Source organism: Drosophila subpulchrella, chromosome 2R, assembly GCF_014743375.2.
Source record: "Drosophila subpulchrella strain 33 F10 #4 breed RU33 chromosome 2R, RU_Dsub_v1.1 Primary Assembly, whole genome shotgun sequence".
NCBI classification, from domain to species: domain Eukaryota; kingdom Metazoa; phylum Arthropoda; class Insecta; order Diptera; family Drosophilidae; genus Drosophila; species Drosophila subpulchrella.
This window is the reverse complement of record NC_050611.1, coordinates 12,017,695-12,044,090: the sequence shown is the minus strand read 5'-3', so window position 1 is coordinate 12,044,090 and position 26,396 is coordinate 12,017,695. Positions and strand designations below refer to the sequence as shown.

The following is a 26,396-nucleotide window of genomic DNA, read 5'->3' as shown; positions in this document are numbered from 1 at the left end:
GGCCATGGCCATAAAATAACGCATATAAGTAAATAACTTTCCATTCTGTTGGCCATAAACAAAAGTCGGCAGCCTTGGGCGATTTGGGCAATAGTAAAATGGCAGACTTTTAGTTTAACTAATGCGAACGTTGATTGCCCTGGGGAGGCAGTCGTACAGAAAACTTATAAACGGTCTGCTAACCACTCAAAGTTGAATAATAAAATGGTCAACCAATTAACCAGCCTAGGCCTTAATTGCTTTTTATAATAAATTTAATATTAGCTTAAGAATCCAGAAATAATGAAATCAAATGAAAAATATAATTATCAAGGATGTAGGGTTAAACAAATATTGGATTTGTTTCTTAGCAACATAAATTCTATATTTATTGAATATTATTCAAATCCAATTTTGTATTCCTACAATAAATTCCATTGGTAACGCCACTACCTAGCTAAAATACCCTTCCAAAAACGCCTTCAAAAGGAGTAGACGCTTTCACACGCCCACTCCGAAAAGCCTAGAAAATAAAACTAAAATTAGTAGTGTCAAAAAGGCGTTACAATAATACGAGCTGCAGCAAGAACAGCACAATAACACAGGGCTCCAGCAACAAATAAAGAATAATGACCGCACGTACATACAGTGGGCAGCCACGCCCACTCGCCCCTGTCCACGTAGCAATTCCCCATTTCTAGATATATAAACTGCCCCTATGAAATAAACTATGCAAACGTAGTCGAAACATCTGGCGATGGAAAGGGGAGGCGGGGCAAAATGGACGTAGAGCCTGAGGCATAAATTTTATGGCCGCTTCCTTCGGCCACACATAAAAGCAATTTTGATGAGCGACCCAAGGCATTGTAGCCGTAAGTGCGCCACTTTCTGGATGTCTTGAATGTCTTGGATGTCCAGCAATATAATTACAATGCTCGAATTCCAGCCCGTCCTGCTCAGAACGTATCCTTATCCCTCTCTATTGGGGCGTTTTTACTGCCGCCAAGGGTTCTTTGTTGCAGGAGCAGGAGGTCCTGCCTTTGTCCTTTGTGTCTGGCAGGCCTAATGGATTGGCATTTATTAAGGAGTGCAGAATAATGTTTATTGCAGCGCTTGAAAACAATGGCAGATTCCGCTGTGCCTCTATAAGGATAATGCAGGATATGTTTCAGCGTGGTAAGTGAAATTATCCTTGAGGGCTGTTGGTTTCAGCATGGGAATTCAATCGGTTAATATTAAATAATATTTCTTATGCTGGCAGGCAATTTAATGGCGGATATGTAGTCCTAATTCAACAATTTATTCAGTTTTTCATTTATACGTTTTCAATTTATATCGAATTCAGCTAATAACGCAATTAATCTGTATATAATTGGCAAAAACGCCATTTCTAATTCAATAAATTTCAATTTCAACACATTAAAGTCAATTATAGAATACATCTAATAATGCTTTTAAATTTCCATTTTCTATTACCATACTTCCATTCGAATTATAATTATTAATGCCATTTTTATTTCCATAAATTAAAATTCGATTACAATTTATAATAATTGTACAATGTATTTAACTGCCCCCCAAATGTATGCTATGAAATCCCTTAACATTAATTTCTAGGTCCGTGACTGTCAAATTTGCTTTAATTTGTTTACATTTCCTCTTAACACATATTTGCATGGCCATGGAATGCTGGCCCAAATAATTATAAGGTAATTAGCATTATTTCCGGTATTTTTTCGTTGGCCCTTTCGTATATCGTGCGTTGGTTTTTTCCCGGTTCCAAGCTGCGAACTCAACTGATTTATAAAGCGCATTAACACGCAGCCAAGGGAATATACGCCCTTCACACGCACACCATCTCACAGACACACACACACATGCATGCATACAAACACGCACGGCCATTACACATGTTTGCATGGCGAGAAAAGTGGCTGGTTTGTTTATGTGCGTGTGTGCGAGTGTGGTAGATGCTGTTGACGCCATTGTAATGCTAATGGCTCATTAGCACTTTGATTTTTTCGCTCTGTATATTGTTTTTTTTTTTGTTTTTTTGGAAAAAAGTCATTAGGGTTTCCCGAGTGGTGCGAAGGCATTTCGACTGCTAATTTGCTGTTAATTAACTTGTTTAACCTTTTTTTGGCCAGGGGTCAGAGGTCAGCGGTCGGGGGATCGTTTTCCGTCCACTCACCTTGATAAACTGGAACGTGGCGATGGGCGGCAATCGCTTGCTCTTCGGATAATAAAAGCTACCCGCAGGATGGCCAGGATAACGGGAGGTGATCCGATAGATGACGCCCTGCGGAGCCGTTGGCCAGTTGGGCGCCGTGAAGGTGAAGCCATTGTCCGTGCCCGCATCCAAGGGATCCAGTTCAACGGTCACCGTATCGATCCAGGAGCCTCCCACGCAGAGCTACGGGATAAGGGGAATTTAAAGAAGTTTTAGGGACACTGAGGTTTATTTTAAAGGTAAAAGAAATATTTTAAATATTTATTTCTTGCCTACTATTGGAGAAAAACTTTACATTTTAAATTGCGTAAAATTGTTAAGAAGAATAAAAAAATTAATTATTTTAAAGAGCTAAACTAGTCAACCAGCAAATTGATAATTAATCAAATAATGCCTCAGAAAAAAACGCATAAAAGTGGGTTAATTAAAAACATCCTACAACAGCGCAATTAACTATTAGCATAGCAATGAATTGAATAATTGTAATTAATCAAGGGAAACAATAACTTTTTTGAACTACATCGGCTGACTGAAGAGTGACTACAGATGTATCCTTATTGGTACAAAAAATGATCAAATCCATTTTATAAAAACCCATATCATTGAACTTGAAAATGATAGGATCCAACAATATCCTTCTACTTATTATCGAAACGTATAATGCTGATCAACCTATTGTGATACCAATCTTTCTTTCCCCATTGGAATAAGGTGCCTCTCTATTCGTGGTCTCTGTGCCATTTCAACGCTATGATTTTTGTGATTTTGGGGTGCGTGTTCTCACCTCGAACGAATCGACGCCGATGAACCAGTCCGGTGAGGGAACAATGCGTGTCATTAGCGAGACCAGACTGTGATTGCTGTCGACAAACACTTTCGCCTCACTGCGTCCGGCGCCCAGTGGAATTGCCGGCATGCTGAACTCGTCGAACACGCTGCGTTCCGAATTGGTAGTGGTGGTGCCACTGGATGTGGTGTTGAAACTGGACCCAGTGCCACCTGAAGGGGATTTCCCCGTCTGCATCTGCATCTGCATCTGCTGCTGCTGCTGTTCGCCGGCATTGCTGTCCAGGAGATCCGTTCGCCCCGATTCCGCAAACTGTTTGACAGCCGCCGTCGCCGGCTGTCCGATGTGGTACAGTGCATAGTTGGCATTGTGGGTGCGACCTGCGGGCGAGAATGAACCAGAACGGAGCTCATCAGTGGCGAGTCATTAAATTTTAATGAGCTTTCAAAACCAAACAGAAAGAAATGCTGAAAATTTGCAAATATTTGCAATTTAGCAGCTCGTTGTCACTTCCCGTTCCGCAGAACCCCCTTTGAAGATTCACCGAGAGCTTTTCAACTGTTTGAAATGGTGTCAACTTAAGTGGCAGATTACGTATACGCAACGGCGGGCGTCGAATTAAAGCGACATTTTTTCACCCAAAGAGCTGAGCGTTAAATGGTTGCCATGGGAAATGGGAAATGGGTATGGGGAATTGGGAAAATACTTAAACGTATGTAAAGGAGTGGCAATAACGAAGCGGATTTTCCGTTTACATGGGGGGAATGCGAATAAGAGAAGGTATACCAATATTTGGTTGAAAATAATACAAACAAGTACTGCAAAGGGGGGAGAAAATTAACTATTTAACTGCGTAGTAATTACAGCTTTGAATGAAATTCGAATACTTGAGTTAAAATATTTTTACTTTAACTTATAATGTTTAATCGAAATTTAATAGATTCTGCTAGCATTTTAATAAGACACACATAATAAGTTTCTTATAATACGTTTCTCAAGAAATTCTGAATTTCTCAAGAATCACTGTCCGTAGAAAATGTGCGAAGCTGACTACTAGAAATGAAAAGATTATTTTTTTATATTAAACAAAATCACCTCCTAACGAGGTAAAAAATTAGTGACGATCGCACCTCTAACATACCAAAGTTATATTATAAACTTTTGTGGCGAACATGTGTAATACGATCCACTTTCAAAATTGTTCTCCAGTGGTCACCACAGATTTAGTGAATCGTATAAACATCTTCTTCAATAAATTGATTTCAGAACTTTTTATTCTCTTATTCTCTGGATGCGACAAAAAATGTAAATTGCCAATAACATTTTCCAAAATGTTTAATATTGGTATATTCTTCATATATTAATTGATCTAATTTGAAGCAATACATTTTCGTGATAAACCAAGCTTCCCGTGACCCATTTTTTGGATTAGCTCCTGGCTAAAGTTCAAACTTCCGCGCTGTATTTACTGCTTTTCCTTTCGCCCGGACCGCAAGTAATTTAAAACTGCTGCGCTCCAATTCGCGCTGGGCCTCAAAGTCGTTGGGGTCTTTGCGGACTGTCACGTGAAGACCCACCCACCCATAGGACACCACCATCGGAGGCACCACCACAAACCCACCCGACTAAGGTCTCCCCGGCTGCAGCAGCCTTTGATGTTGGGGCTGCGGTTTTCCGTTTGCACACTCCTCTTTGGAGGCCTCAGGATCTCGGTCTCATCGAGTAACCTCAACACCAACGGCCCTCCGTCGGCTCTTATTTGTCTTCAATTAACATTGCAACATGCCACTTGTGCAACTTTTTCCCCTTTGTCGTCTTTCATCTGCCATTGCATTCTGAGATATTTTCCTTTGCGCTTTTCATTTCGTTCCTTTTCCGCATTTGTGCTTTGCCGTGCTGCCGGCTTATTTATTAGTTTTCCTCGCTCTCTGCGGACGCATTTTTAATTTACAAGTTTTGCTGCGAGTGTAAGACTGCGGACTTCTTTCTTTGACAACAACCAGCCGTGACGATGATGGCGACAGCAGCTAATGAAAGACTAAACTACAAAGCACATTTCTTGCCTTTTCAACTTTGCCGCTGGCATTCATCACTGCGTTTTCATTATTTCCTTTTTTTTCAGTTTCATTTTCATTCTCTCTCTCTGTCTGAAAACTATGTCAAATGAAATATTATTTATTCGCTGGCATACTTTGCCCAACCTGCCTGGCACTCTGGGTAATTGACAAGTTCTGTAGCGGACTCTCGGGTCACTGCTGTCCAATGGATTGGGACAAAGTTGCCCAAAAAGGTGCGAGGGCGTCTGCAGGAGAATTTCTGAAAAGTTTCTCGGGATTTCAACAGATTTTCCTGCATGGCGGGGTGCGGGGGAATCGAGCTAATAAATTGACTCTGGCAAACTGTGTCAAATGTGCCGAACGAGTTTCCATGTTTCGCTCCGTCATGTACATTTTGCATACATAGGAGCCATATCAATAAGGGAATTAAATACAGTGGAAACTCTGTTACTAAAAGTTACTTCATTTAATTTAACTTTTGCTTAAAAAGGATTAAATAAAAATGTTTGAAATCACTTAGACCATCAATTTTTGTTTCAGTATTTAGTAATATTTCAATTTTATAGATTTTACAAAACTATTTATTCATTTTTCGCTTCAAAATGCACAGTATGCATACAGATATGTATATATACAGTGGAAATTCTGTAACTAAAAGTTACTTATATTTAAATAGGACTTAGTTTAGTTATTTTTCAATTTTATGAATTAATATAAAATCTATTTTCCCTGTTTCGCTTCAATATGTACACTTTGCAGAGTTAAAATGTAATGGTAACTTTGTAACTAAAAGTTATCTTTAACCAAAACTGACTTAAATAAGAATGTCTTTGATCACTTAGCACTTATATTTCTTCAGTACTTAGTAAAATACTATTTTTTTTTTTACCAATCTAATGATGATAACTAAAAGTTACTCAAGTTAATGTAACTTAAGTTTAAATAGGATTAAGCTTTGTCATTTAAATAAAAATATTTCAATAATTTTCACATACATTTTTGTTCAGTACTTAATGCTTTCTCAATTTTACAGATTTACCAAAACGTTTTATCTCTAAGATTTGCCACTGTAGCCTGACAGCAGTCGAGAAAATCATTAAAATGCCCAATTTCTGTACACAAATAAAGGTCAACAGACCACAGCTGTTCACCTTCAGCTGCTTTCGCTTTCCCAGGGCAATCCACGAAATTTAAGCACATATATAAACCGAACGCAACGGTCAATCAATTACAGAATGGCCACAGAATAAGCATAATAAATTTGCAATTAAATGCTTAAATTGTGCAAATGGTTTCCCGATATGGTGACGCGCGGTCAGTTGTCGGCGGTCTACGGATGGGGGCTACCAGTCCCATTCCTCCTTAAACGACCGCATATCGCACATCTCGGGGCGGCCAGATAAATGGGCGCTGTAAAAACAGGCATTTCTGGGTTACTGCGATGAATGGCGGGGGCGTAATTAATGCTTAATTATGCACATTAAAAGCCAAAAACAGCCACGAAGCTGGCGGAAATTACTGCCAAGCAGGACTCACGGCAGCCCGGCACGTAATATAAATGCATGCCACGTATGCCCCATAAATTTCAGTTAGCATTCGAATGAAAAGACATTGCGCATACGCCCCGTTTGCCCTGCAGCCGAAGGAGAATGTTTTCGCCTGGCTCTATATTCTCTGTCTGGTCATATCATAATTGAAAATCGGCAACCTTGCGAAAAACAACATAACATAACATTGATACGTAATATCTAAAAAGTGCAATCTGGCAGCTGGCCAAAAAACAACTCATGGCACTCATGAGTCATGGGTAAACTTTCCCTTTGCCAGCGTATTGCCTTTTAATTGGCAGAAAAATATGCTCCGGGGGCAGAGGTATTAATAAATGCATAAATCCAACCAATATGACACACATTTCATTCAATTTATGACGCACAGCTGACACACTTTTCCCACACTATCTCGATATCACCCACACACGAACACCCATTGACTTTTGTCAGGTTTTTCCTCTGCGAAAAATGAATTACGAGTCGCCGGCATTTTTTTGGGCGCTTGTTTTCGTTTGGCTGGATGCTCAATTTCCTGCGATTTCCGTCACGAAAAAAAATTTAATTATAGGCAATAAATTTGAATTTAATAGTCGAGGCATTAAGTCGCCGGCGGCACAGGCATTGTCTCTCGCCTCTGGTGGGAAAAACAGAGGAAAAGAACTCAAAAATCCAAATAAGAGAAGGAGAGTACACATAAATAAGCCAAGAGAAGAAGGATTAACGCAGCAGCTGAGCGGGAAAATGGCAGGGGGAAATGGGCGGGAAAAGCCAGTGAAATGGGTGTGTCAGCACGTGTGCTGTTTGATGGAATGCTATATGTGTGGCTACGGTTATATCCGATGCTTAAATGTTAAGACCCGAGCAGAAATTCATCAATGCTTAATTTTCCTGTGGGAAAATGAATACCATTCGTACCCTGCTCGTACATCTGTCAGATGTGATGCAATTAATTCCATACGAAATACATAATACCTCTAATATTTGCATTAAGAGTGATGAATAACTTTAATTAGAAAGCTGGGCAATGGATCGAGAGTTTGATTGATATCCACTCTAACCACTCGTTTGCTCTAAAATTAGCTCTAATCCTATTTCAATCTATTGAGCTGGCCACTAATTAAAAATTCATTTTACCCACTCCCGCCGAATGCCTGTTATTTGCCTTTCTACTCACGCAGCGCACTTAATTATGTATGTCAAATTTAATTGGCTTGTCAGTCCAGGCAAATAGCAAAACCCGAAACGTCGACAGACACGCTATAAATATATTACAGCAAAAACAAAAAACAGAGAGTCACACAGGAAAATATAATGGAAGCACACACCTGGCGTATACGTAATGTCTGTATTTAATTTCCAAGCGAATATCATTTTACGCTAAATAAATATTTGCATTTTACCTAATTTCAGCTGGCTCATCTGGCGTATAACATCTGAATTTTAAAGCAGCTGAGGTGGGTGGAGAAGCAAATCTCTGACATTGTCACATGTCAGGAGCTGCAGCCCCTGCCTTAAGACACATCCCGGGTTGAGTGCACACCGCCCACAGTGACATTACGCATACGCCGCATATGCTGGATGCAGAATGCAGAATCCAGAATGCTGAATGCTGAATTTCTCATGCGCTCAATAAACCCAAGGAACTGGAATGAGAATGGGAATGGGAATGGGAATGAGCGACTGCAGCTGCAACTGCGACTGCCTGTTAATAGTAATTTCTGTCATATTTGCCAGTGGAACTTGCAGTCACGACTCCCGATAAAATGTCAACTTGATGTTGCCTGCGATGTGGTAACCTAGATTTCGTTAAGGCACTAGCATCAACACTGAGTACGTGGGAGATTTCCAGGCTCCACCGACCGCACATCTCCCGAAAACCTCCCACATCGCCCACTTTTGTTCCTTGGCAGACCGCAGAGAACAGAAAATCTTGCAGGTCCTGGCTTAAGGATTTTATTTCGAAGCAAGGACATCTCTTTAAATGTTTTAATATAAATATAACTACGTAATAAATATCATACTTGTATGTTTGTTCTTGATGAACATTTTATCCATAAAATAATATATAACAAACACATATATCAAATGGGAATTTTTTGATAATACTTATGTGGTGCCATAAAACATTTTACGGTGTCTAACAAATTCCAAGCAAATACATGGTAAGATAAGCTTAAAGAAGCTAAATAAATGATATAAATACCGATATAAATATTTTTTATGAAGAGATCTCCTTTACTATTTACCATATGTTTACTACAATCCTCCTCCCTGGTCTCTTAAACACCCCCAGCATTTTTCTCAGTGTGCAGTTTCATTGTCAGCCTTCTGGGTTGCTCTTTTAAGTTTAATGGCTGCAGGGTTGAAGGATTTTTAGTTGCAGTTTGTGGCTGCCTCTCAGCCTTATCTGTGTTAATTAATGCGTGCAGCTACATGTCGGGATTAGGCCAAGATGTGCCTGGGCCAGAAGCCATCAGCTGGCCAATTATGTTGGCAAACAAGAAGGCCGGCATTAGACTTGTCACTTGGCCCCATTTTCCCTCCATTTTCCTCCCAGGCTCCTCTCCATTCTCCTATTGACACCCTCACAATGAGCCGGCGTATGTTTGCGTGAGGCTCAAAGGGGATTACAAACGAAATTGACCAAAAACATAACAAGCTAACAAGATGCCTGTTAGCTGTTTGCCTGCGTAAAGAGCCCCATATCACAATGCCGGGGCGGAGCAACAACAGTTTATAAAATCATGTGACAAATGAGGGTTGCTTAGCTTACTTAGTTGTCCTGTCAGCTGTCCTGCGACTGGGTCTCCTATTTATCTGTCTGCTCCATCTGTCATTTGTCTGGGAACACATGGTCCTTATGACGTATGCCCCACTGTGGCAAATTGCAGTGCCAATTATTTGCCATTTTCCAGATTAACGTGGATGACAAGGCTCCCACTTAGAAGTTAGAGTCTTAAGTTAAGTGAGTGTTTTCTAAATGTCATTTACTTGCCTAACATTTTTGTACTTTTGGGAAATCTGTTAAGAAACAGATTAAATGATTAAATGATTTCTGCTTTGAATGTTGCCTCTTACTAATTATAAGATTTTAATTTGTGTAACAGTAAGTGCTTATAAATTTAAGAAAAATAATAAATACTGTTGATTACTTACACTTTCTTTTATAAATTAAAATCTTCAATACCATAAAAATACTTGAACTTCCAATTTCTCAAAATTTTTGAGTACTGAAAGCTTGTTTTAAATTAAAAGTATAAAAACCAATTATTATTTCTTTCAATTTCAGCTATTTGCATTAGTGTTTACTAATGAATGACATGGAAATTGTGCATCGCAATCTGTGGCCTTGTATCAACTGAAGATCTCAAGTTCCACCTGCAAAATGTGCAGGGTAAGTATTGATTTTGCTGGTATCCTTAATGTCTATTTGGACTGCTTGTTAGATGGCACTTATATGGGTGCACCTTAGAATTCCCTGGATTCAACACCTAAGGGTATTACCCTGCCAATCTTTACCCCCTCTTAACAATTTTCGAAATGTTTTTTTCCTGTTGCCTGTTTCCTGTTCCTTCGGCTGACTGAAATGGAATGTGTGTTGGGTTTTTGGCTTACTTTCTGGCTACATTCATTATAATGGCTTATTGTAGCATGAAAAGTGTGTCAGTCATGTTGGGCTGCAATAGCGAAAAGGAAAATGCAGACTGTGGAGGGGGAATGGGAATGGGAATAGGAACAGGAAAATCGGAAGGCGGAGGACGAGGAGCCCAATGATTGTGGACTGAATGCATTGTCCTTTGTTTGCACTGCACTAAGCAAACACAAAAGCCAGACATTACCCACGCTAGCACACACACACACTAGCAGAAGCTCATCCTTCACACACACACAGGGGCATGCAAGGACATTCTCCGAACGACACACAAATTGATGAGCATCGCGTGTGCCGAGCCTTTTGTTATTCTTTCGCTTCCTTTTCTTTCATACTTGCCACAGTTTTTGATTGATTTCTTGCCGCAAGTCAGCGACATTTCACAAGTCACTCAGGCCCAACCACCGCCCACTCATCCGCCCCTCCTTTCCACCCACCTCCCCCTGTTCACTGGCACAATTCCCGCTCGTAAAGCGGCTAAGGACAATAAGCCAAAGTCATAAAAACCAACACAAACTCAAATGGAACGCACATGCACAGACACTTAAGGACGCACATTTAACTGGAAATTTGTGTTGTCGTCAACACATTTGTTGCATTAAAATAATTGAACAAAATTGTAAAACAAATACCAAGGCGGATTCTGTTGCCAATTTGATGTGGGTACGGTATAGTAGAATAAAATAAAATTCCTACGAAATTCATTTCAAGGAAATCGAATGCCCTTCAGGCTTTAAAGGAATTTCTCAATAAATATGAGAATTAAATTGAGCGGCGAGGTATTTGATTTGAAATTTGATTTGAAATTTTAATTTAAACACATTTGATACAATTGGTTTTATTAGTCATTTAGTAGCTTCAAATGGGCCAATATGATTGCATTCATATTGTTGATATATGAATATACATAAAGAAACAGTGCATAAATATATAGTGCGGGCTGTTAAATTTACAGAAATGTAGAATACAAATACTTCAAGGATATTAAATACCCTTCATGTATTATAGAAATTTCACAATAATTATGAAAATAAAATAGAAAAGCATCGGTATTCATTTGATATATTTGGTATCTTACCTTTATTACTAATTTATAAGCTTGTAAGTCAACTATGATTGCAATAAATTTGTTGATATATAAATGTATATACTTAATGAAACACTATTTAAACATATAATGTTGGTTTGATTTTATTGCAACCTAGAGAAACTAATTTATTAAACTCAATGGAAGACTTGCGTTGATTAAAGTGAATTTGCTTTTGCAAAAGGGAGAAAATATATTCAACAGATATTCAGTCCACAAAGCCACTCTTGTGGCGGTGTGTGAATAAAATAGTTGATTAATAAGCCCTAGACAGCTCATATCACTGCATAGTGCAACCGCACAAATGCTGTTTTTTAATCCAATATGGCAATACAGCAGAATGGCTCCACTCGAGACTTGATCCCATTTGATCCGACCCCGAATGCAATTTACCTTTTTACCTTTTTACCTTCTCACTTTCCCATTTCTCGCATTGCGACAAAGTGAAAATTAATTAGCAGCTGAACCCTTGGACAAATCCAAAACAAGCAAAACAACTATGAACAACAACAACAACAGCCAGGGAATGCCAATCAATAAGTCAAGCGGTGAGCTTTGCCCATTAAATATGCAATTAGGAAAGTGGGAAAAGCAGGGGGCTATCATGGCGGATACGTGCTGCTGGGCCAACTTTAATTAGCAACTTTATTTAATTAATAAATTTATTTAGGGGCACATTACAAGCACACACAAACAATCACACACACACAGAACATATAAAACAATTGGAGTATTGTTCCAGCTTAAAATGCAATTGCAATTAAAGAGCAAAGTTCAACAAAATACTCGTGCATTATGCACAACCACAAACGAGCAAATAACGCTCCCCATGCGAGTGTGTGCGTTAGCTTGTTTGCCGTGTGTGTGGGTGTGCATGTGTGTGTTTGTATGTTTGTATGTTGCATGTTGTATGTTATGTGTTCGCTGTGCTCTGCGCATTGCCGCGCATAAATAAACAACGCAAATTTGCAAATATAATGCACATGAAATTTACAAAATGGCTGCAGAAGCAGGGGTCTTACGTGTGTGTGTGTGTGTCTGTGTGTGAGTAGGTGGGTGGGTTGAAAACTTTTGGACGCGCCAACAAGTTTACACAACAAAATGGCGGCACCCATACAAGCGCACGCAACCACACAGGAGTGCAGTGCAAACAGAAACTAAAAACGTAAAAAAAATATATATAGAAAGTAACAAAGTTCTTTTTCGGTAAACGCAATGTTTATTGAGCTCACAAAGTTTTCCAAAAGCCCAACCTCCCTTTTTATAGATTAGGTTGTTGTAGCTCATTTTTGTAGAGCCTTTCAGAAATCTTGAACCCACATTTGCGGAATGTGAACGCTAGATGGCGCCCTCAAGGCCCAAGGCAGTAACGCGGAAAGAATACGGTTTGTTTTCTTTGTTTATTAGTGGAATTTTTAATCAAAGTTGCAAAAGTTGACTGTAGACATTCAACCTGAAGTTGGAGAGAGCATCTTGTTTTATTTTTCCGCTGTGTTTTTTTTTTTGCTTTCCACTCGTAATCAGGCGCCCGCTTGGCTTGTCTTTTGCTTTCTGCCTTTTCTCTGCACAGCCCCCTGCTTTCACCTTTCTCCGTCCGCAATGTTTATGTAATTCCTTTGGCAGTTTTGTTGGCTAAACTCTTGAAACTTTGCTGCCATGTAAACTGTCAGCGTCTGAACACATACAGCCAAGGCATAAAACACACACATGAGCACACACAGGAGCGCTTATCGCACTAAAGTCTAAACTTTTGTTTACACGTTGCGCCCTCGAGACACGCACAAAAAAAAAGGAAATAAGATAAAATAATAGGAAAAGCATAACACAGAAGCCAAGTTTACCAACGAAAATTTCCCTTAAGCTTTGAGTATGCTTTTCATATTTTTCTTAAATACTTGAGCAGAATATCACCTTTCCTGCTTAAATAAAACATTTAACAATAAATCACGGCATGGTGGAGTTTACCTCTGAAAATGTCGCTTTGCACATTTTTCTTTAATACCTTATACACATATTTCATATTTCTCGACGCCCTGATTGTCTTTTAATTAAAGCTTCGATAAAATTGCGATGAAATTGCTCTCGATTTGCATATTTATCAATGCATCGATGCAAGTGAAATATTACGCATACGCCCAGTATGCCAGCGAAATGAATGGGGGAAGGCATCGCAAACGAGAAAACGGACTTGTAGCCCAGCAAATACACATATACGATTCGTGACTTACTTGCGCAATATTTTTCCAGCAATATTTACATTTTTAGCATATTTATGCACTGCCAGACAACAACAGCAGCTGCAATTTCTGACTTTGTTGTTATTTACTAGACCGAACAGCCATTGGCAATGCAAACAGAATGCTAGACATGCCAAAGGACGAAACAGGTCGACACAAGCAGTTACCTTTTCCTTCCAACCTCCAACCTCCAACCTCTAACCCAGTTTTGTATTTTTTGTTGCTAAAAACATTTACAACTGTGTTAAGCTGGCAAATGGAAATACTTGCCATACTTTATAAACTATTTTGTAAGGCAAATGCTTGACCAGCGATCCTCACAGAGCGAAGTTGAGGTTGAGGCCGCACAAAAGTTGCGCCAATAGTGGGGCCAAGAGCAACAAAACCAGAAATAAATATAAATACAAAACAACAGTGGCAGAGGCAACAAAAACAGCAAGCCGCAAGCTGCAGAGACCACAAAAAAACAAAAAGAAAATAGGGAAACCAGCAGCAGAATTCAATTTCCAATAACGAAAAAATGAAAGAGAAATAACATCAACAATATGGTAGGCAAAAACCACAAACGGGTAAGAGAAATGGAAATGGGGCAAAATGTTTTTACAACCCAATCAGTCGTTAGTTCAATACTCTACATGAATGGTATACTAAAATAGGTAACCAATCAACCCTCAACATATGTGTTTTTTATATAAGTACTTGACTGTCCAATAAAAATTCTTAAAAATTTTAAAGAAAAATAATTTTTAAGGTATGAACTTAAAGAAAATATTTATAATCAATGTGAAAAAGCAATAAATTTTAATATGTGTACAAAATATACGCCAACAAAAAAATTGTAAATGTAAAATCCATACAGAATGGATTTACATTCCACATTGATTATAAATATTTATTTAACACTTTATACAAATTTTTTAATAAAACAACAAGTCTATAAGTCCTTGAAATATTTGTTGCCAAAGGACTACCAGCTTTTCCAAACAAAATCCTCAAACATATTTTTGGAAATTAATTTTTTGTCCATTTTTGTATAATTTTTGTATTTCATTTTAAATTGCTTTTTACTACAAGTATAAAGAAGTTTGTATATTCTCCGCCAGGAGCGAAACTCTCTGTGCAAAAATGTAAACATCTGCATATCTGCCGGAAACATAGGTGTAATTTTACAATCACATCACAAGCATACCCTCTTAACCAAGCTAATTCCCTTAAAATCCTTGGCCTTACCATATCAAGTAGATACAGGTGGAAAGATCACATAGACACTCTGGCAGTAGAACTATCAAAAAGACTCAACATAATTAAATGGTTAGGCAATCGTAGATACAACTGCGACACCAGATCTTTAATAAATACAATAAACGCTCTTGTTATGTCCAAGATTGACTACTGTCTCCCATTTTATGGGAATTGCCCTCTCTCTTGTCTAAGAAAACTCAAAACTATCTACCATGCAGCTTTAAGACTTGCTTTTGGAGCACCACGCACAACTCCAATCAATAACCTTCTGATTGAATCCGATATTACACCTATCGAGATTAGAATTGAGCTGACCACTGCGCGGATTTGTAAGGTTTTCTCATTCGCCAAAAATACGCCACTTCAAACCGTCCTCCAAAAGATAAAGAACGCCAAAAGAACACCCAGAATACCTTCAATCCTACATAAAGCGTCAGAATTCGTTCTCGAAAATGGAATAAACTGCACTTCAGTTAAATTAAGGAAACAGAAACATCCACCATGGTCCTTCTCAGAAGATAAAATAGACTTAACACTACATTACACAACTAAATCGAACACTCCTACAACTGTTTTCCAAACAAAATTCCTCTCCCTTAAAGAACTCTACAATAACTACGCATTCATATACACAGATGGATCCAAATCTGGGCACGGAGTATCTTATAGCATCACTACGGACACACGCATCATTAAAACAGCACTCCTACCAGCACATAGCTCTATCTTCACCGCAGAAGTGGCAGCTATTTATGCAGCGTGTGATTACGCTGTATCACAAAAGAAGAGATTCGTCATTTGCTCGGACTCACTATCGTCACTGCAATCAATAGCCAACATAAGCAACCAATCCTTCTACACCGCTCGAATCAGAGATATTCTCAACAGCCATCAGTCGTACATAAAATTATTGTGGATCCCAGGACACACAAACATAACTGCACTCAAAACAAAAATCACCATAAATATTAGAAATTCGCCCGTGATTTTAAAACGCCATTGAATTAAGAAATATTTTCTTGAATTAAGAAATATTTTCTTGATTATAGAAAAAATTTCTAAAATTTACGGAATTTCGCCATATTTTTTTTTTCTTTGTAAAGAAGAAGAGGAAGAATAAAAATTTTTCTTTAACTAATGGCGAATTTTTCTTGATTTTTTTTCTTGAAATAATGGTAAATTCTTACTTAAATTTAGTAAAGAAATACCCATATTTTAAGGAAAAAGTAACTTTTTTTTATACATTTTGATGGTGGTCTAGCTGGTAAAGACGTCCGGTCAATAAATAATCGTACAAAAGTACCTGGTTCGAGCCCACGCCACGGCAAGTGTACCCTTTGTTTATTTATTTTTCTTTTTTTTTTTAAATTTATTTAATTTTTATTCTTATTAGTTTCACTTTTCCATTTACCAAATTGTTTAAACGGTTGTTAAAAGAGTTTAGATTAGAATAAACGTTATTGGTATGCGTAAAGCTGGACCAAAAGCACCATAGCCCTCTTTAGTCATTGTATGACAAGAAGCACGCGTGGCCGAATGGTTAAGACGTCTGGCTATGGTGTGAGCAGTTGCGGGTTCGAGTTCATGCCGGGGTTGTCTGAGGTAAGGATTTTTTCATTTGTTATTTATATGTTTATAAAAAGTATTTATATAAAATAAATCTTACATAAATACAGGTAAATATAAAAATTTATATACTATATTACCATGTAATAATTGCCTTTAAAATTAGAAACGGTTTTATCCATTTAAAATCCAAAATTGGTATACAAAACCAACCAAATTCCTCAAGTGTAGAAAAAGGTAATCTTACAAAATAAATATTTTTTTTCTTATTTTACGAAAATTTTCCTTAATTTTAAGGTTATTTACCACACATTTACGAAAAATTTGTCATTATTTCCAGAAATGGCAAACCATAAATTCAAGAAAATTATTTACTTAAAATAAAGGCGAGTCGCCGTTGGCTCAAAATCATAGGCGATTTTCTTGATTTAAGGGCGAATTTCTTGATTTAAGGGCGATTTTTTTTTTGGGTGTGGAAACGACACAGCTGACGCAGCTGCCAAGGAAGCTCACTTATTTCCACACCTCTACGAAAACAATTACAACTACAAGGACACACAATTATTTATCAAACAGAAATTCAAAAAACAATTCGCATCTCTATGGGAAAATACTTCAGACCACTATAAACTTATAAACCCCAACAAACTATCTTTAAAAAATTACAACATTAAAGCAAACGATATTAATCGCCAAGACTTGATTAAGTTTTCAAGACTAAGGCTGGGACACTCCAAGCTCACGCACGAACACATAATAAACAAACAAGCAGCACCGCAATGTGAGCGCTGCAACACATCGATCACCATCAAGCACATTCTCCTAGAATGTCCTCTCTTTCTATCAGAAAGAAACAAATTCCTACCTTCAAACCCGTCAGAACTCCTTACCCCCAACACCCCCAATATCATAGCTTCCATGAATTTCTTAAAGGCAATAAAGTTATACCATGTAATTTAAAACCTAGACATAGTCTATATGTAAAAATGTAAATTGTATATAACAAACGTAGCTTAAGGCCACAGTAGCTATAGCTACAATGAAAAGCATAGGCTATAGGTAATTTCTCAATTGCCTTTTAGCCTGAGAATAAATAAATAAAATAAATATTCTCCGCCATTAACAAGAAATGAGAAGATAAAAAATCATGAAAGTGTTTACCAGACCGATTGGCAGTGTGCCTCTTAGATTACTACCATCTTATTGCTTTTCATTAAGCACTACTCAGTCAATCTGAGGCTTAAATTCCACAGAACTCTCCCGTTTTCCATAAATATTACTTAACCAATCTGGAGCTCATTCACTTCTGGTTTCTGGGCAGAAACACAATTGTGCAAGCAGATTCGGCCATGAAACCTCACTTCATCAGGCCGAATGTGAGAGGCAGGAAGCTTATCTAAGCCTTCAGCCACAACTTGGCCGAAACACAAAGAGCTGGAATGGCCTGGCCTGGCCCACAACATATGGCGCACACCTTCAAGTAGGTCACAATACCGTACTATATGTGTACCATCCTGCCAGGAACTCACCTCACCGCCATTGTTGTATGCGATTTTGGGTTTTATTTTGTGTAAGCGCAGCTTGTTGAAATATTTTTGCAACAAGCCGGAACAGAGCCCAAGCCAAAAGGCAAACAACAACGCCAGAGCATAACAAAATTCCCTGGTACAAGGATAAAAGTTTTAAAAAAACCCCGAATACAAACCAAAAGCAAATATGTTGCCAAAATTAATATTAATTAATTTTATGTTCTCCGCACAAAAAACTGAAATAACTTTCAATCGATTTGGCCACCACTGCCTTCAGCTTGTTCCAGGAATTTATTACAAGGATTGTTAATTTCGCTGTGGCTGTCGAGGGGGGGGAGGACGAAAAGGACTTCTTAAGTAACCGCAAACTGTGGACTTAGGCAGCCTTTAAAGTGAAAGTGGAAAGCGCAAAAGGGGGAGGCCATTAACCCAAAAAAAAGGGAACAGGCCAAGGCTGGGATATCGATGTCGTTTCCGGCTAATGTGTCCTGAAAAAGGGGAGATGGGCGGTGGGTGGGAATTGAAGCCTCACTTAGGCATCGTTTAGCGATAAAGGCGACATTCTGGACAAAAGGGCGGGGCCCATAACTTTAAACAGTAACGGGCCAACTGTAAATTGTGCAAAACTCAGTCACAAAAACACCAGATAGTCCGCATTCCGTTTGGCTGCCGAAACATATTCTTTGTTTTTGCTATGCTGCAGCCGAGAGTGAAAAATCGTTAACCTAATTTTCCTACTACCCAGCTTCTGGGTCCTTTTGTCCTACCAGCCCCCTTTCACCCAGAAAAGTTGTTGTTTTCCCTCAAAGCTCTCTTGCCGCCTCCATAAATTTTCTTTATCTTTATGACTTGTTTTGCTTGCCGCCCTGCGTTTCCCAAACTCTCTGTTTTGCCGATTCAAGCTTATGTGTGTATATATATAAAGAGCCGCGAGTGTTAAATAAAGCGTGTTAGGCTTTACAAAAATTGGGCTAGAAACAAAAGACACACAGAAAATTAGCTGGGGGAAATGTTTTTTGGCTTTTTGTCTTCCCCAAGATATTGTCAGATTTTCCACGTTTTTGTCTAATTTTTATGGCTATCCATTTGGGATTCCAAAAAAAAAGTAGATATTCAACTTTCAAACAAAGGACTGCTTGGGTGTCAATTTGCTTTTAGTGCGACTTTAGATAGAAAGATAAAGAAAGTTTGGTATGTGGGGAAGAAATGTTCTTTTGAGCAAAAACAAAATTCATGCATTAACAACACTCGAACTTATATTTAAAAATCACTAACTAATGCTTATGTTTTCTTATTGTTCTTATATCTAGGTAATGGTCATATGAAACTTACTTATTTTGGGACTAACTGTCTGATTTTATTTAAAATAGTTATGGCAAACTATAACATATTTGGAATCAGGTATGTTTTGATATAATACACAAGTTCGGAGAGCATTATAATAAATCAAGTGAGTTGAAATTTAATCACGTGTCATATGGCCACTCCATAATGCTCTCCCAAAACATTAAAAACTCATAAGTTGGCTATGTTCTCTGAGGTTTCCATGGCTTTAGAAACAAATGCATTAATAAAGTTAGTTGCAATTTAACCAAGTGTCACCCGAAAAAGTGCTTTCCAACTGCAAAGTGCACTCGCAAAATATTCAAAACTCACGCATCCGCATCTCTCAAAATGACAACGACTGGGGAAATTCGCACAGAAGTGGCGACAGCCCTTGGCCAGCTGCAAATGATGGGAACTGCGGCATTTAGTGCCCGCCATTGAACATGTAAAACTCATTTGGCCGAATTGGGTTAATTGCATGAGCAGCTACTAGCAGTACTTAATAAGCCCGATCGATGCACAAGTGACACGAATGTGTGTTCCAATGGAAATGGACTCGATGCCACCACACTGCGAATGCAATTATGCAGTGCGGCCTGTTGGGCCTTTTTTTATTCTTTCAATCGAATAATAATGACTTTGCCAAGCAATCTGTAAGGGAATCGCTCAAAAGCTGATTAACATTATACACTTATATCAGATCGATTGGTTAACCGGTGGCCAGTCGAAAAATCAATTATGCAACGAGGGGAATTTAATGCAGACGCCATAAGCTGGCCATCATGGCGTATGCGTTATGCATTTTATTGAATTGTTGCGGCTGCAGTGGAAATTTTAATTAGCGCTTTTGGCCCCGCTAATTGACAGCCCAAGGGTCTTCGAAAGTCGCCGTAATCTTGGCCCAAAAAGTAATCAAATTTATGCCCGGCAATTGGCAGAATGCCAATAAAAAGCGGAAACGTAGGGCGGCCCCATAAACAAAGCCATAACAAAAGGCAAGAAAGTGCCAAAGCAATATGCAAATGAATAAAACGCGTCGTCTGTCAAATGGCCAACCGCTGGCAGCCAGCTTTTCCCCCAATAAACAGGCCAGCAACAACAATGGTAACGGTCATGAATTTTCTTTGAAGAAATTTTCAATTAAATGCGCAAAAAGGAGTCAAAGCCGAAGAGGAAAATTAGGAATTAATTAAGACAACAGCCAGGCAAAGGCCCAGTAGCCAGGGTATAATTTCAAGCGGAAACCCGCCAAACAAACACAACTAAGCAACGCCTTGGGTGAGGACCAGAAAAGCTGGGAACTAGGAAATGGGAGCTGGAAAACTGGGAAAACCCAGAGATGGCGGCTGAAAATTTATTTGTGCGTTGATTGCGCGCAAATGATGATCATTTAATTAAGCACGCAACGAAGAGCACAACTAGCCGGGGTTTCCTTTTGGGGGAGCGGGATGGAAAAGTGGAATAGCTAGGGGAAAACCGGAGGGAAACCCCGCCGAGTCTGCCGGATGTGGCTGGCCAGTTCAATCTGTTTGTGTTTTGCATTTTCCTGGCATTTTATGGCCTACTCCTCGACTTACGGACCCTCCTGCGTTATTATTAAATTCTTTTTGCGGCCTGGTCGTCTTCCACTTTGATTGGTTTACTTAACAGCCTGCTGTTGAGATTTCGTCCGACTCTTCTATATTTTTCCTTTTTTCATGGGCCTTTGATTTGAAATTTAAATTGTGCGGTTTCATCACAGGTCCAAGACCGTAATCCCGCTGTTGGAGTAGGCAGTTGGGGGTTTTGGGGACATCTTAATATTTATTTTTAATTAAAAATGAATTGTGCGCAAATTATTTGAGTTTGGCCCAATTACAGAAGATGGACCATTGTTGTTTACAGTAAAGTTTTGCCTTTACTTGGGAAAAGAATTAATGAATTGTCCTAATTTGTTTCGGAAAGTTTTTGGTGTTTGAGTAAGACTTTATTGAAAATTTAATAAATCAGCAAAAACACAGCCAAACGTTTATTAAATAAAAACCAAGTGGCGTTGTGTTATATATTCAACTAAAAATTGTGTTGCCTTAGTGCTGTACATATTTTTGCGATAAAATGAAATTCCAGCGCACTACAATTTTTTTCTGGCATATTTCGTTTATTAAAACATGTACGATACTTTCAGAATCTAAATGGGATTTTTACCACTTCTCCCACCCTAATTGTCCCCCCGTTTTCAACCCAATCGACCCTTTAGTTCTTCTAACTGAGTGGTAACTAGTTTTTTCTGCTTCCATTTTGCCAGTGCTATCAACTAAAGCGCGCTCCTGGGATTTTGCCAATACCGCATTTTGCAGCCATATATAACGAGGGGCTCATTCTGGTTCTTGGACCCCAAACCATGGTCATATCCACCAGTCCACCCACCCACCACCTTCTGATCCATTTCCCAGACAGCGCTGCGGCAATTTGTGCACAAACACAGCTATAGCAATAGCACACACATAAGCAGTTATAGGAGAGACATTAATACCAAATGAAAATTGAAATTATGTCTATACACTCGACAAAGTTTTACGGCAGAACAGAGACGGATAGAGGAAAGTTAAACGGGGGATTGCTATGATGTTTATGCGTAGCGGAATTTAGGGAATCGTTTTGCAAATAGCTCTCTAAAGGTGTGAAACAGCAATTCATTATTTCTTTATTTACTTTGCTTACACGGTGGCGATTTTGCGAACTCTATATAAATTTCATTTTGATTTGTGCCTTTTGAATTTTGAAAAATATTAAATGCCTTTGCACACAGTTTATTTTTCAAGTTCCCAATAAGGTTTCTCTTAGTTATTTCCTTAGTCTTTACTTTTTAACAGTGTAACCCAAGTTATATATATTTGTAGCTGTCCTTAAAACAGTAAGTTGCACTCCTGTTTATAATGATTTTTGGAATTTATAATCTTTTCTTAATACCAGTGTGACCATATTTACATTTAAGTATTCTGTTAGCTTGTTTGCATTTGTTATCCTTAAAATAGGTTTCATTCTTGTTTATAATGATGTTTGGAAGAGTTAATGAATCAAAAAAAGTCCTTTGAGTTTAATTTGGTTCATCCCAAAATGTCTAGTTCGAGTTATTCAACGCATAAACCTAATATATGTTTGGATGTTGTGCGTTCTGTGTCTGTCTGGATCGACGCGCACAAACAGTTATTTCTGTGTCTAGAGGGCGTGTTCTCACACACGCACACCTCCACCACCCACAACCCCCGAAAACCCAAATATACACAAACAACCCCCCAACCACCCACACATAATCAATGATAATCCGCTGGCGTATTATAACCGCATTAACAGTTAGGCACGTTCGATACAATTCGTTACGTCCCAATAGATTTTCATGCTGATTTCAGATAGCAGCCAAATAATAATTGTATACAATTTGTGCTGCATTCGATTCGGGGGTAGAAAATCAATTGCAACCAGTTTGGTTTTTATTTGTGCGGATTTTCTGAACAACCACTCCCACGCAGACAAGCCGTAAACCATAAAATCTTCATTATTTTTGGCCACAGATCTGCGTGTGGTTGTTAAAGCTTGCACAAAGTGAACTCAGGCTACGGATGGCAAGCGGGACTTCGAGTTATTGACGGAAATTGTGGAACTGTGACCACAAAATCAATCAAAAAGTGAATGAAAGATCATTATGGAAAAGCGCAGACAGCCGCAAGATAAATGGCATTTTAAAAGTCCGACAGACCGCACAGCTGTGATCGAGTGTCCAATCAAAAGTAAGCATACGAATGATTAATTTAAAATTGAGCTTGAAAAATGTACACAATCAATTTTGGGCACAAAAGCTGAACCGTGATTGAATATGGATTTAAAATTTCAAGAGAGTTCAAGGGAAGTACATGATAAGCACTTTGCCCTTTGACTATTTGTAAGAAAATCTATAGAAATAAAAAATAAGCTTATATAATCATATTTAGTTTTGTTTTCAAAAAGTCATTACATTTAACATTTCAAATACCCTTCTTCTATATTTCCGTTCAATTTCCTTATCTTGAACTCCCAAATCAACTTTATAAATGAGTTATTATTTTAGCAATCAATGTAATTTCCCTTGAAACAACCCAAACTAAAGGTTACACCCAAACCTAGCCCCAGCGAGGTCTGCCAAAAAATTGAAAACTATTTCCCGCTGAAATTTGATTATTCCGCTGGTTCCGGGGCAACTGCATTAGTGCATAAATCCATGTCAAGTCGACGTCAAATTCAATTAGCTGACATAATTCTATTTGGGGACGCTGACAGATGGCAAACGGCAAAATGTAACCCGAAAAAGGGCTTTTCCCTCTGGCTGCGAAAGTTGTCAACATGGAAAATGCAGGAGGGTGGAGGAAGGCTGTATAGAAGGCCATAGATAGCTGCAGCGTAAAGTCATAAATTTTGAAAATGGCAGCGGCACGTGGAAATTAAGTGATGAATACTTTAGGGCGCATAAACTGGCTGCCACAAAGTGCGAGGGCCAGAAGGAGAAAGCCATATACCTATGTATATACATTTAGAGGCAAAGGGGAGCTAAGTCGATTTAGGTCGCTATGCCTGGCCATATAAAATGTAAAATTGCTGGAGCGCAACGCATCCGCACATTACCCTGAAAAACGACCCCAACTCTGGACAAAAATATTGAAAAATATAGCAAGCGCTAAAAAATTTTGCAAAATATTTTGCAGGCACACCGCCCCAAATACAAGCATACATCACAGTGATGCTTCGATGCGTGGCCAACGTGGCGTAAGCCTTTTGGGCACTATTAACCAACCGCTGGGGCTACGGGCCCTCCGTCCACGGTTCACTTACCTCCTCTACCCCCTCGCAAAAAGATGTGCTAATCCAATTATTATCAATTCAGTGACGGGACCAGGGTTGCCAACGCGCTCCCGGCATCGGATGCAACCCTAATAGCGTTATAAATAAACCGGAATCGGAACCCCAGCCGGTCACCCAAAGGATTTTGCTGGATATTCTTACCTGGAATGAGAACAAACAAAAATGAATTAGTGGATATTTTACACAGAGAAAATTAATGGGGAACTGCAGAAATATTTCAAATATGAAATTGGTTTGTATTTCTAAAATATAGTTACATTTTTGAAAAGTATTACTTCTAACTTGTTTGTGCTGTAAGTGTTAGGTCTAAAGTATTAGAAATTACTTATTTTCAATTTTAATTCTAATAGTTTTGTTTCACTGCATAAAAATAAGCTGATTATAACTTTAGAGAATTCCGCACGGCAGCGCTTATCAATATCTTTCAGCATAACTCTTTGCATAACCTACATCAAAGTGAAGCATTATCCATTAAGAGGCTCATTAAAAATGCACAAGCCAGATAAGTAAGGTGCCCTAAGCTCGAATCAAAGTCAACGGCGAGTTGGCTTTAAATTTTTAAAACAAATAACAATATTTGCCACATGGCCTGAAGGCGGCTCTCAAAATGCCAAGGCAAACAAACGACGAAAAATGGGGGTCTGCAAATTATCTGGGGAGCATCACAGTTGGTAAAAGGTTTTTCGGGGGCCCATTCTTACTGATTGTGAAATCGATAAAGTAAATCGGTGAAGCGATAACATAATAAATTCTGCGTTTCACGCTCAACTACACCACACTGATACCGCGCTGCTGTTACCAGGAAGGTGCTGCTGATATTTATATACCTATCACAGTTCCACGAAAGGGGGACCCATAAATATTTATGATCTCCAATTGTGGAGAAAGCCGGAGTGTTGTGCAGTGCAACAATCAATTCAGCTCCTTATTTTATTTGTTTGTTTGTTTGCTTTCATGTTGGGCACACAATTCAATGGAGCCAGCTTCCACCCACTCGCATGCCATCGATAACAATAAGAGCAACCCTTTTTAGGCCCTTTTTTTCGTATTGTTGTTTTGTGTGTCTAACCCTTGAGGAACTTCCGCACTCAAAAGTTGGCCACAAATAAAAGGAGCCGGCAAAAAAGGTTGCAGAAGCGAAATGGCATATGATGCTCGAGGATTGTGGACGATGTAAGTGGTTCTCATATCAGAGATGACAGCCGGCAACCTGAGAATGTGTCACTGATTCGATTAATCGATTTTTTGGTTCGAACCTTAAAATGAAATCTTAAGCTCTAGAGGGAATTGAAAATAACTAATTTGCTTTCGGTTTTATAAAATGTTTTCCATTTAACAATATGGAGTTTAATTCCTGAGTTTCGATTAAGTTTGTTTTTAAAATTTCAGGTCAAACTGTTTTCGTATACCTTCACCCCTTTAATACCATCATAAAAATGCCCCATCTCTGATTTTTTTTTTTTTTTTAGAGGTCCACCGGAAAACACTTTTCAGTCCTCAATTCCCTTTGGCATAACTGTACTTTCATATTCGCTGATTTGACATTTATGTTGCTGGCTTGGTTAGTGGCAGTGGAAAACCTTTGCGCATTGGTTGCCTGAAAAAATTATGAGTGGCATTAAAATTTGATGACTGTGTGCCTGTTCCCAAAGGGAGATTCTGCCCTCCGGTATTAGTTGACTTTTCATTTTTTATTTTGCGTGGGCTTGCGAGGATTTTCAAGGCATTCAATTGTCGGCAACAAATCAAGTGGGTCGACGACCTCCATCAATGCCAACTTAACCATAAAACGCAGGCAAACACAGAATGCAGCTTAAAGAAAAAAAAGAAGAACTTGCGATTGTGCTCTGATGTATAATTTTGTCTAAGAGGAAATGGGAAAAATCCTTTTTACGATTACTACGGAAAATAATAGGAAATTCATCTGAATTTTTATTTGTGAGACATCTTTTCTTTGAAAAAAATTTACACAGGAGAAAAATAATACAAACTTAGGTTTAACTTGTTTATCATTCAATTATAGTTTAAAACAAGGAAGAACGCTATAGTCGAGTACCTCGACTATCAGATACCCGTTACTCAGCTAAAGGGACCAAAGGGAAATGGAGATATGCAAGCAGCAAAGCGAGATTTAAATGCGCCACCTACCGGCGGAAGACAGATTTAAGCATTGTGGGCGTTAGGGTAGGCGTGGCAAATTTTTTTTTTGGATCAATCGATAGGCATTGACGAGACCAATACATTTCAGTTAAAATTTTTAATCTAGCATAAAAATTGTGGGC

General features: G+C 38.6%; 1 protein-coding gene across 1 annotated transcript in view; it reads right to left on the bottom strand.

The window, feature by feature from the left end:
• Positions 1 to 26,396, bottom strand: part of LOC119549606 — a 49,557-nt gene that overhangs the window by 10,385 nt on the left and 12,776 nt on the right. Inside the window, exons 2-3 of the mRNA XM_037857777.1 lie at positions 2,994 to 3,376; positions 2,171 to 2,392 (exon numbers count right to left, since the gene is read on the bottom strand). Of these exons, the coding sequence (XP_037713705.1) occupies positions 2,171 to 2,392; positions 2,994 to 3,376 (605 nt within the window). The remainder of the gene's footprint in view (positions 1 to 2,170; positions 2,393 to 2,993; positions 3,377 to 26,396) is intronic.